Genomic DNA, 13039 nt, shown 5'->3' with positions numbered 1-13039 from the left:
ATATATACACAAACACAAATACACACATAAATATCTGTACATATACATACACACACATATGTATTTATATATAATTGTGCATGTAACTGTGCATGCATGCATGTGTGTGTGTATGTATACACAGACACACTCACACGCATACATAAACGTATGTGTGTGTGTGTGCTGTATAAATGTTTTAAAAAATACCTAGGAAAAATATTAATTAGGATTTCTTGGCCATAAATTAGCATTATTGATTCACAGTCAGTAAAGGTTACCAGTCTCAAACTCATCCAGCAAGCCCATAATTAGAACCAGCCTGATTGAATCAATGCTGTAAAAGTGAGATCCTATCACTTCAGATTCTCTGAAATTAAGGTTTCTAGACATGTGTAAAATTTCTATCATATTTTCATCATCATCAACAATATCATTTAAAATCTGTTTTCCATGCTTGCATTAGTTGGATGGTTTGACAGGAGCTGGCCAGCTGGGGAGCTGGCCAGCTGGGGAGCTGCCCAGACTTCAAATTGTCTGTTTTGGCCTGGTTTCTACAGCTGAATGCCCTTCCTAATGCCAGCTATTTTACAGAATGTACTGCTTGCTTTTTACATGGCACCAGCATGAATGCTTTTAATATGGCACTGGTACAAATGCTGCTTATGTGACATCAGCACAAATGCTTTTAACATGGCACCAGCACACCTATCATCATCATCATCATCATCATCGTTTAACGTCCCCTTTCCATGCTAGCATGGGTTGGACGATTCAACTGAGGACTGGTGAAACCAGATGGCAACACCAGGCTCCAATCTGATTTGGCAGAGTTTCTACAGCTGGATGCCCTTCCTAATGCCAACCACTCAGAGAGTGTAGTGGGTGCTTTTACGTGTCACCTGCACGAAGGCCAGTCAGGCGGTACTGGCAACGGCCACGCTCAAAATGGTGTATTTTATGTGCCACCCGCACAAGAGCCAGTCCAGGAGCACTGGCAACGATCTCGCTCGAAAATCCTACGAAGGTCAGTCAGGCGGTACTGGCAACGATGTTTTATAAAAGAAACTATCTATATATATATTCACAGTTTACTGACGCATAGACTCTTCAGGTAAAATAACAATGTTCGGTTTGTGTCCAAATTATTCCAAATTTTACATGTACCATATTTTTCAGTATACAAGTTGACAGAACATATAGTGTAAACATGTAGGGTAAACATTCAAATATCATCACTATCCTTCCAAATCCTGTGCCATTTCACATAGAATCTTTGACCCTCCGAAGTCATCTACCTTTTTTGGCAGTAAATTTTGTCTGCAAGATTCAACTTGCTTGCTGGAAAATATTGCATAAACTATTCTAATGTTAAAAACCATAAAGAAGCTTCTACATAGCTGCTTGATCTTCATAATGTAGCAGCCAAGTCCTAAACACCTTTAAAGACATATTGGATATTTTGAGTTTCAGCAAACAATGAGCCAATGAGGTTAACCTCTATATGGTCCCTCAAACTGCTGAAAATAGTAGCAAAATCTTCCTTGAATAAAACCTCACTATATTTTTAAAAAAAACAACAACACTGTCTGAAAAAATAATATGGGATGGTCATGGCATGAATGCTTTTGATCATAAGTCTTATTCTATCAGAGGTGACCTGGGGATGAACAACAACAAAGAAAATGTATGTTGTTCAATATGCTAAACATCTCATTTGACTCGTCATGCCTAAAGTACTGGACTGGTGAGTTTGGTTTCTATGGTGACCTATCTTGCGAATTACCAAATAGATAAATATTATACAGAAACTATGACTTTATGGTTGTCAAACAACTGACATTATATATCTCAAGCAAATTCCACACTGACATAAGCCTCAACAGACAGCCACAGAGAGTTATACTGTAATAAGACACTTCTGCAACAACAAGTTCTTTCACTGTACATTATCAGTAACATCACCATCATCATTTTAATGTTCACATTTCTATGCTTGCAATAAGTCAGACAGAATTTGTTGAGGCAGATTTTTCTATGGCCAGATGACCTTCTTGTCACCAACCCTCACCTGTTTCCAAGCAAGTTAATATTTTCCCATAGCTAGACACGTTTTTCACAAAAAGACTGGAAATGAACACTTCACATGTATGACAATGAAGCTCATTTACAAACACCATGTCGATACACACAAGCACAAAAACACACACATACATATATGTGTATGTATATAAAGCATCATCATCATCATTTAACGCCCATTTTTCCATGCTGGCATGGGTCGGACGGTTCAACAGGAGCTGGCAAGGAGAGCTGTACCAGCTTCCAGTCTGATTTGGCATGGTTTCTACAGTTGGATGCCCTTCCTAACACCAACCACTTTACAGAGTGTGCTGGGTGCTTTTTAGGCATCGCCAACAAAGGGGCTTTTATGTGAAACTAGCACAGGTACCATTACATGATGCCAGCACAGGATCTTTTTATGTAGCATCATATATATATGAGAAGCTTTTTTCAGCTTCCATCTAGCAAATCCACTCACAAGGTTTAATTATTTAGGGAAGAAGTCTTCTTTGATTAGGGTCAACCATTCATCTACATCCAGATGTACAGCTCTGATTAGGGTTTTTTTTCTTTGTTACCCATAAATGGCAACCTCCCCTCTCCATGCCACTGATGTTGTTTGAGGAAAAGGATTCCATTGTCACAGGCATTGCTGTTAGAACAGAAAGGATCAGAACAGATACTACAAGGTATATCACCTGAAAGTCTAACAGTTCTGCCAATTTACAATCCAGGATTGGAATTTTGTTATCAACCCTGAAAGGGTGAAAAGCAAAGTTAACCTCAGCACAATTTGACCTCAGAAAACAGAGAATGTGAACAAATACCACATGGCATTGTATATAACCTTCTATCAACTCTGCCAATTCACATGTATAACACACGTATAAATGTATTATAATGAGATCACAGCCGTGGCCTATACCAGTGTTGCATAACCAGCCCATTTAAAAGTACCCTTGAATTGTTGGACAATACGCTGCGCTTGAGAAGACCTGTTGAGTCAAGTGAAATTGAATTGTAGCCAATTACCCAGCAAGAAAAGTGAGATCACAGCCATGGTTGATACCAGTGTCGCATAACTAGCCCATTTAAAAGTACCCTTGAATTGTTTGGCAATGTGCTGCGCTTGAGAAGACCTATTGAGTCAAGTAAAATCAAGATCAAAATCAAAATGGAAATCATAGTTGTGGCTGATGCCAGTGCCACCTGACTGGTGCCCGTGCTGGTGGCACATAAAAAGCACCATCCGAACATGGTCGATGCCAGTGCCCTCTGACTGGCTCCTGTGCCAGTGGATTGTAAAAAGCACCATCTAAATGTGGTCGATACCAGTGCTGCCTGACTGGCTCCTGTACTGGTGGCACATAAAAAGCACCCACTACACTGTTGGAATGGTTGGTGTTAGGAAGGGCATCCAGCTGTAGAAACCTTTCCAGATCAGATTGGAGCCTGGTGCAGCCTACTGGCTTGCCAGGCCTCGGTTTAACCATCCAACCCATGCCAGCATGGAAAACGGATGTATGATGATATGTTAAATCATTTATAATCTATTTAATCCAACCAGTTCCATGTAAAAAGCACCTGTGTTGGCACCACATAGTGACTCCCATGCCGGTGTGACATAAAATTCACTCAGAATAGTCTGCAGAGTGGTTGGTATTAGGAAGGTCATCCAGCTGTAGAAACCAAGCCAAATCAGATTGGAACCTGGTGTAGCTCTCTGGCTTGCCAGCTCTGGTCAAACAATGATGATGATGATGATATATTTAATAATAATTTAGTAGGTCTATATTCTTAAAGTTAATATCTTTAATTATGAATTATTTAGGAATCACAGGATCTTGGGTTCAATCTTACAGTATAGTGTCTTGAGGGAAGTGTCTTTAATCATAGTTTTGGGGCAACCAGAGCCTAGTGAGTAAATTATGTAAAAGCCTGTCAGATAGATCATGCCTACTATTTAAAGGTTCACCAACCTTGTCCCACTATGTCACACTGATTCCATCTGAGAATTATATTAAGGACTCATGAGTTTGTAGAATGATCAGCAACTAACATACTAATTCAATAGGCAGGTAAGCAGTTCAGATGATTGAAGAACTGAATATCACTGTCATAATCAATAGGAGACATAATTTGAAAAAGTAGTCAAACATAAGTAAGACTTCGTAATAAGTGCCAACACAGCTATGTATTAAGAAGCTTGCTTCCAAACCACATAGTTCTGGGTTCAGTCCCAGTGTGATACTTTGGGCAAGTGTCTTCTACTATAGCCTTAGGCCAACTAAAGTCTTGTGAGTGCATTTGGTAAACAGAAACTGAAAGGATCCCATCACATGTATGTGTGTGTGTGAGTGTGTTTGTCCCTTACCACTACATGACAACTAGTGTTGGTGCATTTATGTCCTTGTAATTTAGCGGTTCAGCAAATGAGGCTGATAGAATAAGTACCAGACTTAAAAGGCAAAATAAGTGGTGGAGTTGATTCATTCACCTAAAAATTCTTCAAGGTGGTGCACCAGCATGGCTGCAGTCTAATGACCAAAACAAGTAAAAGATTAAAAAATACTTAGTATTAGGTCTTAGATTCTGAATCCAAATCCGGCCAAAGTTAACTCTGTTTATGATTCTTTCTGAACTGACAAAATAGGTACCAGCTAACATACTATTGGAATCAAGTTAATAGACTATATTTCATGCTTTGCAAAAAGATCTTTGTGTTTTGTAAGAGTTCTTGTCCAAGTCCTAAATATTTCAGAGTGCATCTAATTACAGCAACTATCAATTGGCTTACATCTGCCCTGACTAACATTACCACCATCACCTCCATAATCACCATCACAGATTCAAAACCAGCATAAATTGTCAGTTCATTAAATACAAAACAAAAATTGTTATGCTAAATCAAACAAACTTACCTTAATGCTAATGCTTGTCGCACTTCAGTTGGTGTTAGACGCCATGTTAAGGGGCCAGAGTTTGGACCCCAGTAATCAAGGATTTCTGTTACCTGAAACCAAATGACAAACGGAATAAAACAGATGAAGAGAAAATTCACATCAAGAACTAAAGACGTGGCTTTGTATGAAATGAAGAAAACAAATTACTGTTGATATTTTAATGAGTAGATATCAGAGAAAAATCACTGACTTCAATGGCAATACAGGGGTAGCAACAGATCAGGGCTCCCGATTCATGAGTCAGGAGAATAATTGCCAGCTGAATTAATTTAATCTTATTTTTAAAGATCAAAAACAATTATACTTGCCTCAGTTTTGCACACTGATGAAGATGTCATTGCCATCTATCTAGCAAAACATACCTAGCTTATCCCAGATGGCTAACAAGAAAACAAGCTAACACCCACAAATGCTATATAAAGTTAAGATAAAGGTAAGAGCTAAAGTTATTGTATTTCAATAGACAACTAAATAATATTGACAACAGAAAATAATCGATCTATACTCTCACAATAGCCTGGTTATATCATACCATTTAGAAATAAAGCTTAGTCAACAAAAGAGTAAGAACATAGACTACCAATAAGCTCCAGCAATACACTGGTGGCTGGAGTTTATTTACTGTTACACCAAGCAGATAATCTTCAGATATATCTTTCCACTAATATTAATATTATCCTCTCAGAGTTCCACTATTATTAATATATTGTCAATATTTACTTTCACCACTTAACTTTAATAGATTCACTATTAATACACATTTCCCAGTACATCATCATCATTTAAAGTGTTTTCCATGCTGGCATGGGTTGGATGGTTTGACAGGAGCTGGCCAGCTGAAGACCTGCTGAGGATCCATGTCTATTTTGGCTGGATGCCCTTCCTAACACTAACTCATTTTACGCAGCACTGGCACTGGTGCATTTAAGTGGTACCAGTATGGGTGCTTCACTCACTATTAATATTTACATCTAGAAGAATGATAGACAGAGTAATAGACAAAATGACTTCATATAATTTAGTTATATGCCTTCACATTGTGAGTTCAAATCTTGCAGGGGTCACTTTTTTTATCCTCTGATCTAAATAAAAGTAGCACCAGTCAAATACTGAAATCAATTTAATTAACTCTGACTTTTCACAAATGCATGCCATTTGTGGGTGTTAAAAATATTCACCTACTCTTTACTCTTTCACTTGTTTCAGTCATTTGACTGTGGCCATGCTGGAGCACCGCCTTTAGTCGAGCAAATCGACCCCAGGACTTATTCTTTGTAAGCCTAGTACTTATTCTATCGGTTTCTTTTGCCGAAGCGCTAAGTTACGGGGACGTATACACCCCAGCATCGGTTGTCAAGCGATATTGGGAGGGACAAACACAGACACACAAACATATAATATATATATATATATATATATATATATATATATATATATACACACGACGGGCTTCTTTCAGTCTTCTGTCTACCAAATCCACTCACAAGGCTTTGGTTGGCCCGAGACTATAGTAGAAGACACTTGCCCAAGGTGCCACACAGTGGGAATGAACCCAGAACCATGTGGTTGGTAAGCAAGCTACTTACCACACAACCACTCCTGCGCCTACGTCATTTACCTCTGGAAAATTTTTTATTAAATATTTACATTATGGGAGGATGAAGGAAGGGCAAAAATCGTAGAGTGAATGACTAAATGCCTTGCAGTATTAACCTTTGAGCATTCGGATTACTCAGTCAAATTGTCATTCATTCACATTGGTTTGAAGTAATCAAGTATTATCTCATAGCTTTGGGATTTTGAAGATGTGGGAGCTTACTTTTAGAATGGTATTGTAGAGTAGGTGTGAGAGGCTTGATCTGGCTAGTCTCAATATAAAACAGGTAGAATATTTGGGCTGGATATGGCTGGTTTGAATGATAAAGGGTTAAATCATGTCATCTTCTTTTGTTTTGAGTCAAAACTCCACTCAGGTTGACTGACTTGCCCAAGGTGCCACGCAGTGGGACTGAACCCGCAAGCTACTTACCACACAGCCACTCTACACTCTAACAGATGATGTGGCAAGTTAATTAATAGCTACACTCTAATAAATTATGTACAAGTACAGTGAAACATACAACCAAATATGGTATGGAATTTAGTTTTATTCTTCTACATTTGGAATTCAAATTCTAGCAGGTTTTGATTTGTGCTTTTCATTTATACAGTACAGATAAAATAGATATCTCTAAAATTTTGGAGACAGTTCAGTTAACTGAAGCGCTCTCCTCTACAAGAATTAGCCTTTGACTTCTTCAAAGAAATCAATATTTTTTTCTTTTTACACTGGAATGTTACCCATCATATAACAGATAATGTCTGGCATACACCTTTGCCACTGACAGATAATGTTCCATAAGTATAATAATTATAATTTTACTTTCCTTTAAAAAATTTTCATAGTGATTATGCAAATTAATAAAACTAATACTAATTTTCAAAATATTCATTAAACTGAAATAAGTTAAAACAAATTTCTCATTTGTATAGTTGCAATAAAAATGTTATTGATAACAATAATACTGTGTAACTATCAAATAACTACAGATATAACAATATCAAATACCATCAACAATGACAAAAGTATGTACATTCCCAACTACCTTTCATATGACAAGTAACACACTATTTAGTATATGGTAAGGAAAGGAGATAAATTCAATAAGATCAGAATTTTTTTAATTTGGAGGTTGGACAAACAGAGAGATGTAGACACACTGCCAATTATTTTAATAATTCAAGAAAGTAATAAAATTACATATAATTCTCTTTATTCAATGAATTAAATATTCCTTTTCTCTATTGCTAGGCCCATTCTACAAACATCACAAACATTAAAACATTTCAAAAGAAAATACTCTCCATTACTTACCCGTTCCAAATTCAGTATGGTGGCCATCTGTGTGAGACGAGCAAATTTATCACGAATAGTCCATGTTGTTACAGAAGTCAAATAACTCGCTAATGCTCTCAATTCTTTATCAAACTGCAAACCACCCAACTGAAATTTAACAGGTAAACATCTGATATTACATTCAGTATAACAATACATTATATTCGTAACATGACAAGAAAGCCTCTACATGGAAACAGCAGCCTAATCACCTTCAAATTACACCAAATCATCTTTAAAATGATACATTGGATAATGTAGAAAGGTAGAAAAGATAAGATGGTCTTGGCCAGAATACTTTTGATCTTAAGACTGCTCTATCAAAACTGATCTATTTTAAACTGCAATATTTTACACTAGATATAGCATGTCTACTTCCAGATGTACTTAATTTTGGTACTGTCAAAGATAAGTAAAGAGGATACAAGTTCTAAGCCATGGATTAGGCTTGCTACTACCCTAGAGTGCTGGACAAATCATAAAAGCAGGAATAAATTAAGAGAACCATCCAAGCTGCAACTGTCCTGCTTGGTTGGGAAATATGAAGACATTCAGTACAATTCACAATATTCAACAAAATCATTCAGGCTATTTGTGAAAGCCAATGACTTAAACCACTTCAACAGAAACCTATAAGGCAGCCTCTAGAAGCATGCTACACCAGCTAAAGGTAACAGTAAAATCTCATTCAAATCACACTTTAACCCTTTCACTACAGTATTTATTTTGAGTTTTATCTGAGTTTCTTTCAATTACTTTAAATATAACAAATAATTTAGTAAAATAACTTAGTTATAATTCAGCTAGTGTTAGGAACATAAATTGTGACTAAAGTTTGGTGGAAGATTTTAATTCAAAACTTATGATAACATGACATTTATATTCAGAGTCAGAGCCAGTTTCAGCCGGGTTGGTAATGAAAGGGTTAAGAAAGGACACATTACACATTGTATTCTTATATACACTTCAACCACTTCTCAACTGGAAAGGTTTTGCTAGTGTTAAGGCTCTGCTTTAATATGGTGATGGTTACATACGATTGATCTTCATCATGATTGTTTTAACATTTATTCTTCCATTCAAGAGTGACCCATGCATGGATTGAATAAAAATGAGTCTAAAGAAAATTATCATTTTCTTGGAATATTCAAAGTACTGAATATCTATAGGAAAGAAAGTGATACAAGATGTTTAAATTAAGGATATAGAGACATCCCATAAAGATTTTAGGTAATTTATTGAAGAAAACTTATAGTTGAGTATCAAATAGTCATACTCCATTGTCCCAAACATTATAATACCTGATACTAGTAAGACTTTGATGAACCAAGTCAGCAGAGGAAACTACTACACTTTCATCACTAGTAACCTTGGGAAAAGTATACACATTATAACTTGTTACATTCTTCACTCTACTCTTTTTTGATGCACCAAGTGAGAAATATGCATCATTTCCACTATATTACAATATCTATTATGAATACAATAAGGGTGGTGGTGGAGGTGGTGGTGGTGGTAGTGGTGGATTTGATAATGATGATGAGTTAGTTGCCTTGAAACTCAGAAAAAATTTTTCATTATGTAAAGACTTACTCTATTGAAAGTGGTTTTCAAAACAGTTTTCTCCAGCTGTGCAGTGATCTCATTTGTGACAGCACCTACAAACCTGTCATAGTTGTTCACTGTGAAGCTAGCCTGTAATAATAACAGAACAACATTTAATAATAATAATAGAGATAATTCCATTCAATTAAAGATCTTTTTTTCAAAAAACAAAAGAAACAGAGTAAATCATGAATATATAACATTCAACAAAATTAAAAGCACTACTAGTTGCAAATGGAAGTGAGAAAACAGGCCTTGTGTTCAAATCCAGTGCTGGCCTTTGTTTTGTTTTTCAAACAGAAGACTTTTTTGTATATCAGCTCAGTTCACTTAGTTGTCCTAGGATTAGGCACCATAACATCTGGGAATGTTACCAGCAACAGACTAGAGCTCTGTCCAGAGGAAGATTTATTTATTTGCTTCAAGCTCTTGAAATAAAAACAAAATAAGGATACTCAAGGGGACAACCTAAAAAGCATTTATTATATTACTCCTGTATAACTGTAGTAGGTTTCATTGAAATGTTAAACTTATACTTTAACAAATAAAACCAATAAACATAAAACTGTCAGATGGATAAAGTATGATTGTCGTCATAGATGCTAAGTTCAAATCTGCTGTACATTTTTTTAAGTCTCTGAACAAAGCCCTTAACTCTACACATATCAGTTTACATAGTTGTAGATAACATGTAGGGAGTCTTTATTATTAAGTCATTCCTGTAGCGTTTCTGCCTTTAGGGAACTTCTTTTGTTTTTAAATAATCTTTTCAATACCACTTAATCTTGGGTTTTCTTTATAAATCCAAGCCCCAACTAGTCAAGTATAGAATTAAATACTAGCGTAACAATCTTGGGTTTTCTTTATAAATCCAAGCCCCAACTAGTCAAGTATAGAATTAAATACTAGTGTAACAATCTTGGGTTTTCTTTATAAATCCAAGCCCCAACTAGTCAAGTATAGAATTAAATACTAGTGTAACTTCCATTCAAGTATTTCACTAAGTTTGGTAACCCTAGTGGCATCCATTTCCTTCTCAGGATATGGCTGCTATTGACTCTCAAAGAGTTCATCCACCTCTGAGAAGTTTTGTTATTTTTAATCCTCCTGGATGTTCACATGCTTGTCTTCATTTGGTAAAGCAGTTTGGAGACCAGTTTCGATGTAACCAAAAAATGCTTCTCTGAACTCACTACTCAACCAATCAGTAAAATTAATAGTTACCTTAAAGCTGACTAACATTCCATCTAAGTTCAGAATAAAATTTTGGATCCATGGATCATTTGCTTCATAATTTGAAAATTCATCCTGGAACATAAAAAAACAAGCAAAATATTTCACAATGTTTTGAGCACAGTCTTAAATGCAGAAAGACTTAAACTGCAGAAATTAATCTAATGAATAACCCCATATAATTAGTGTTCTAGTAATGACCATTTAATCTTCCTTGGGAATATAGGTGCAGGAATGGCTCTGAGGTAAGAAGCTTGCTTCCCAACCACATGGCTCTGGGTTCAGTCCCACTATGTGGCACCTTGGGCAAATGTCTTCTACTATAGCCTTGGTGCAACCAAAGCCTAGTGAGTGGATTTGATAGATGTAAACTGAAAGAAGCCCTTTGTATGCGTGTGGGAACAGGGAATGTCTTTGTGTCTGTGTTTGTACCCCTCCACAACTTGATAACTGGTGTTAGTGTGTTTGTCATGTAACTTAGCAGTTCGACAAAAGAGATCGATGAAATAACTACTAGGCTTAAAAAGAAAAAAAACAAGACCTGGGATTGATTTGTTCGACTAAAACCCTTCAAGACAGTGCCCCAGCATGGCGACAGTTAAATGACTGAAACAAGCAAAATATAAAAGATGTCGTCCTGAGATTCCATCCATCCATCTCCACCCACTATTCCTGGGAGGTTCATTGGGGTAGAGTCCCCAGGATCTTTCTGCTCCGTTGTCCTGGGACAAACATCCTTTGTGCTTCCAGCGCCATACCTCCTTGAACAAGTTGCAGACATATTGCTGATTGTACCAGCATTGGATAGAGAGTAATATATTTTTCGAACAGATCCCTTTACCTAAGGTCTGAACTTATCCCTTGTTGACCTTTGCAAAGGATAATGCAACTGTTCTTTTCAACTCCTTTAATATTGCAGTTTTTTGGTACTCTTATTCATGCCAGGTACCCAGCTGGTATTTGTATTAAGATTCAAAACTAAAAAGATACAGTGAGGGAGATTTGATTACTGAATAAGTTAAATGATTACACAGAAGGTTCTTCATTGGTTCTTTAACATAAAATTTGTAAAAAATTGCTCAGCAAGTAATAAAGATATATCTAGAATTTATCTTTTGTTCTACAACAGAAATGATAACTGACTATATTTTACTGACAGTAAATATATTGAGAATATTTAAAGATAATAATAACTGAGCTGATATCTGAAGAAAATATTATTGAAATACTAGTCTTTTAAAAAAATTCTTCAAGACTTACTTCAGTTATATTGTGATTGCTGGAAAGAAGTGCCTCTACTAGTGGTTTAATGCGAGGTTTAATAGCACTAGCACTTAGTTGTGAAAATCCAAATTCAATAACATCTTTAAATCTAGCTGACACTGATCCAAGATCATTGAGACAAGTCTGAAAGAGACAAATTAAACCTCATTATTTTTTCATAGTATTAACATTATTTTGATAAGAAATGAAACAAAGAAAACTTTTACATTTATCTTAACTCTTTTACTGTGGAAATCAGATAAATCCACTTAAAATTTCATTAGTCTTAACTGCAGAAAGCACAGGTACCATTCACTCAGATCCATTTGGTATTTCTTTAGCCATCAGTCATCCTCCAGATTATCAAATACCCATACCAACTCAGCCTTCTCTTTTGTACACAATATCCCATTTCTCTTATACCTAGTTTTTCAAGCATTTATGATTTGTCATTTATGTATGCTGATATTATCCATCCAGCAGAGCATGCTTGTCTCATTTCTTTCCAGCTGTCACACATCTGCTACTATGCAACATTGCACATCATACACAAGTATCATACAATCTACCTTTCACTCAGAAAGAGACAGAATGCTTTTGTGTCCATCAAAGGTAATAGCTTTCTGTTCTTTTTCCACTGTTTTCTTATCCTAATTACTCTGTATTCTAAACAACTTTAATTAGGTTACCTGAGTAATATTGATAAGGGGCAAACACCCTGAAACTAGTCTGTAGATGTCAGACCAGCAAGGGGAAGCAGCTGACCTCCCCTGTTCGAAGGTTATAATGGACACAGGTTCGTGTGTCACATAGCTAGCTAGAAGCGATGGCTTCTTGGAGCTAATCAACGGCAGCATTCGTCCTATTTTTTTGGACTGCCATGTTGGCTTGGTGATAACTATTAACCATGAGGACCAATAGCCTCTCTTCAAAATGGAATGAGACCTTTTCTCCATGTGTTTTTGAAAAGAGGTTATAGACCACCGGCCATTGGGGT

General features: G+C 36.3%; 1 protein-coding gene across 1 annotated transcript in view; it reads right to left on the bottom strand.

Annotated features, from left to right (window-relative positions):
• The window catches only part of LOC106867721 (conserved oligomeric Golgi complex subunit 4), a 59638-nt gene that overhangs the window by 10035 nt on the left and 36564 nt on the right, over positions 1-13039 (bottom strand). The window contains exons 17-21 of the mRNA XM_014912683.2: positions 12040-12186; positions 10771-10854; positions 9535-9636; positions 7921-8049; positions 4965-5056 (exon numbers count right to left, since the gene is read on the bottom strand). Coding sequence (XP_014768169.1) covers positions 4965-5056; positions 7921-8049; positions 9535-9636; positions 10771-10854; positions 12040-12186 — 554 coding nt within the window. The remainder of the gene's footprint in view (positions 1-4964; positions 5057-7920; positions 8050-9534; positions 9637-10770; positions 10855-12039; positions 12187-13039) is intronic.

This window comes from Octopus bimaculoides, chromosome 1 (genome assembly GCF_001194135.2).
Source record: "Octopus bimaculoides isolate UCB-OBI-ISO-001 chromosome 1, ASM119413v2, whole genome shotgun sequence".
Lineage (NCBI taxonomy): Eukaryota > Metazoa > Mollusca > Cephalopoda > Octopoda > Octopodidae > Octopus > Octopus bimaculoides.
This window is presented reverse-complemented; position numbering and strand designations above follow the sequence as displayed.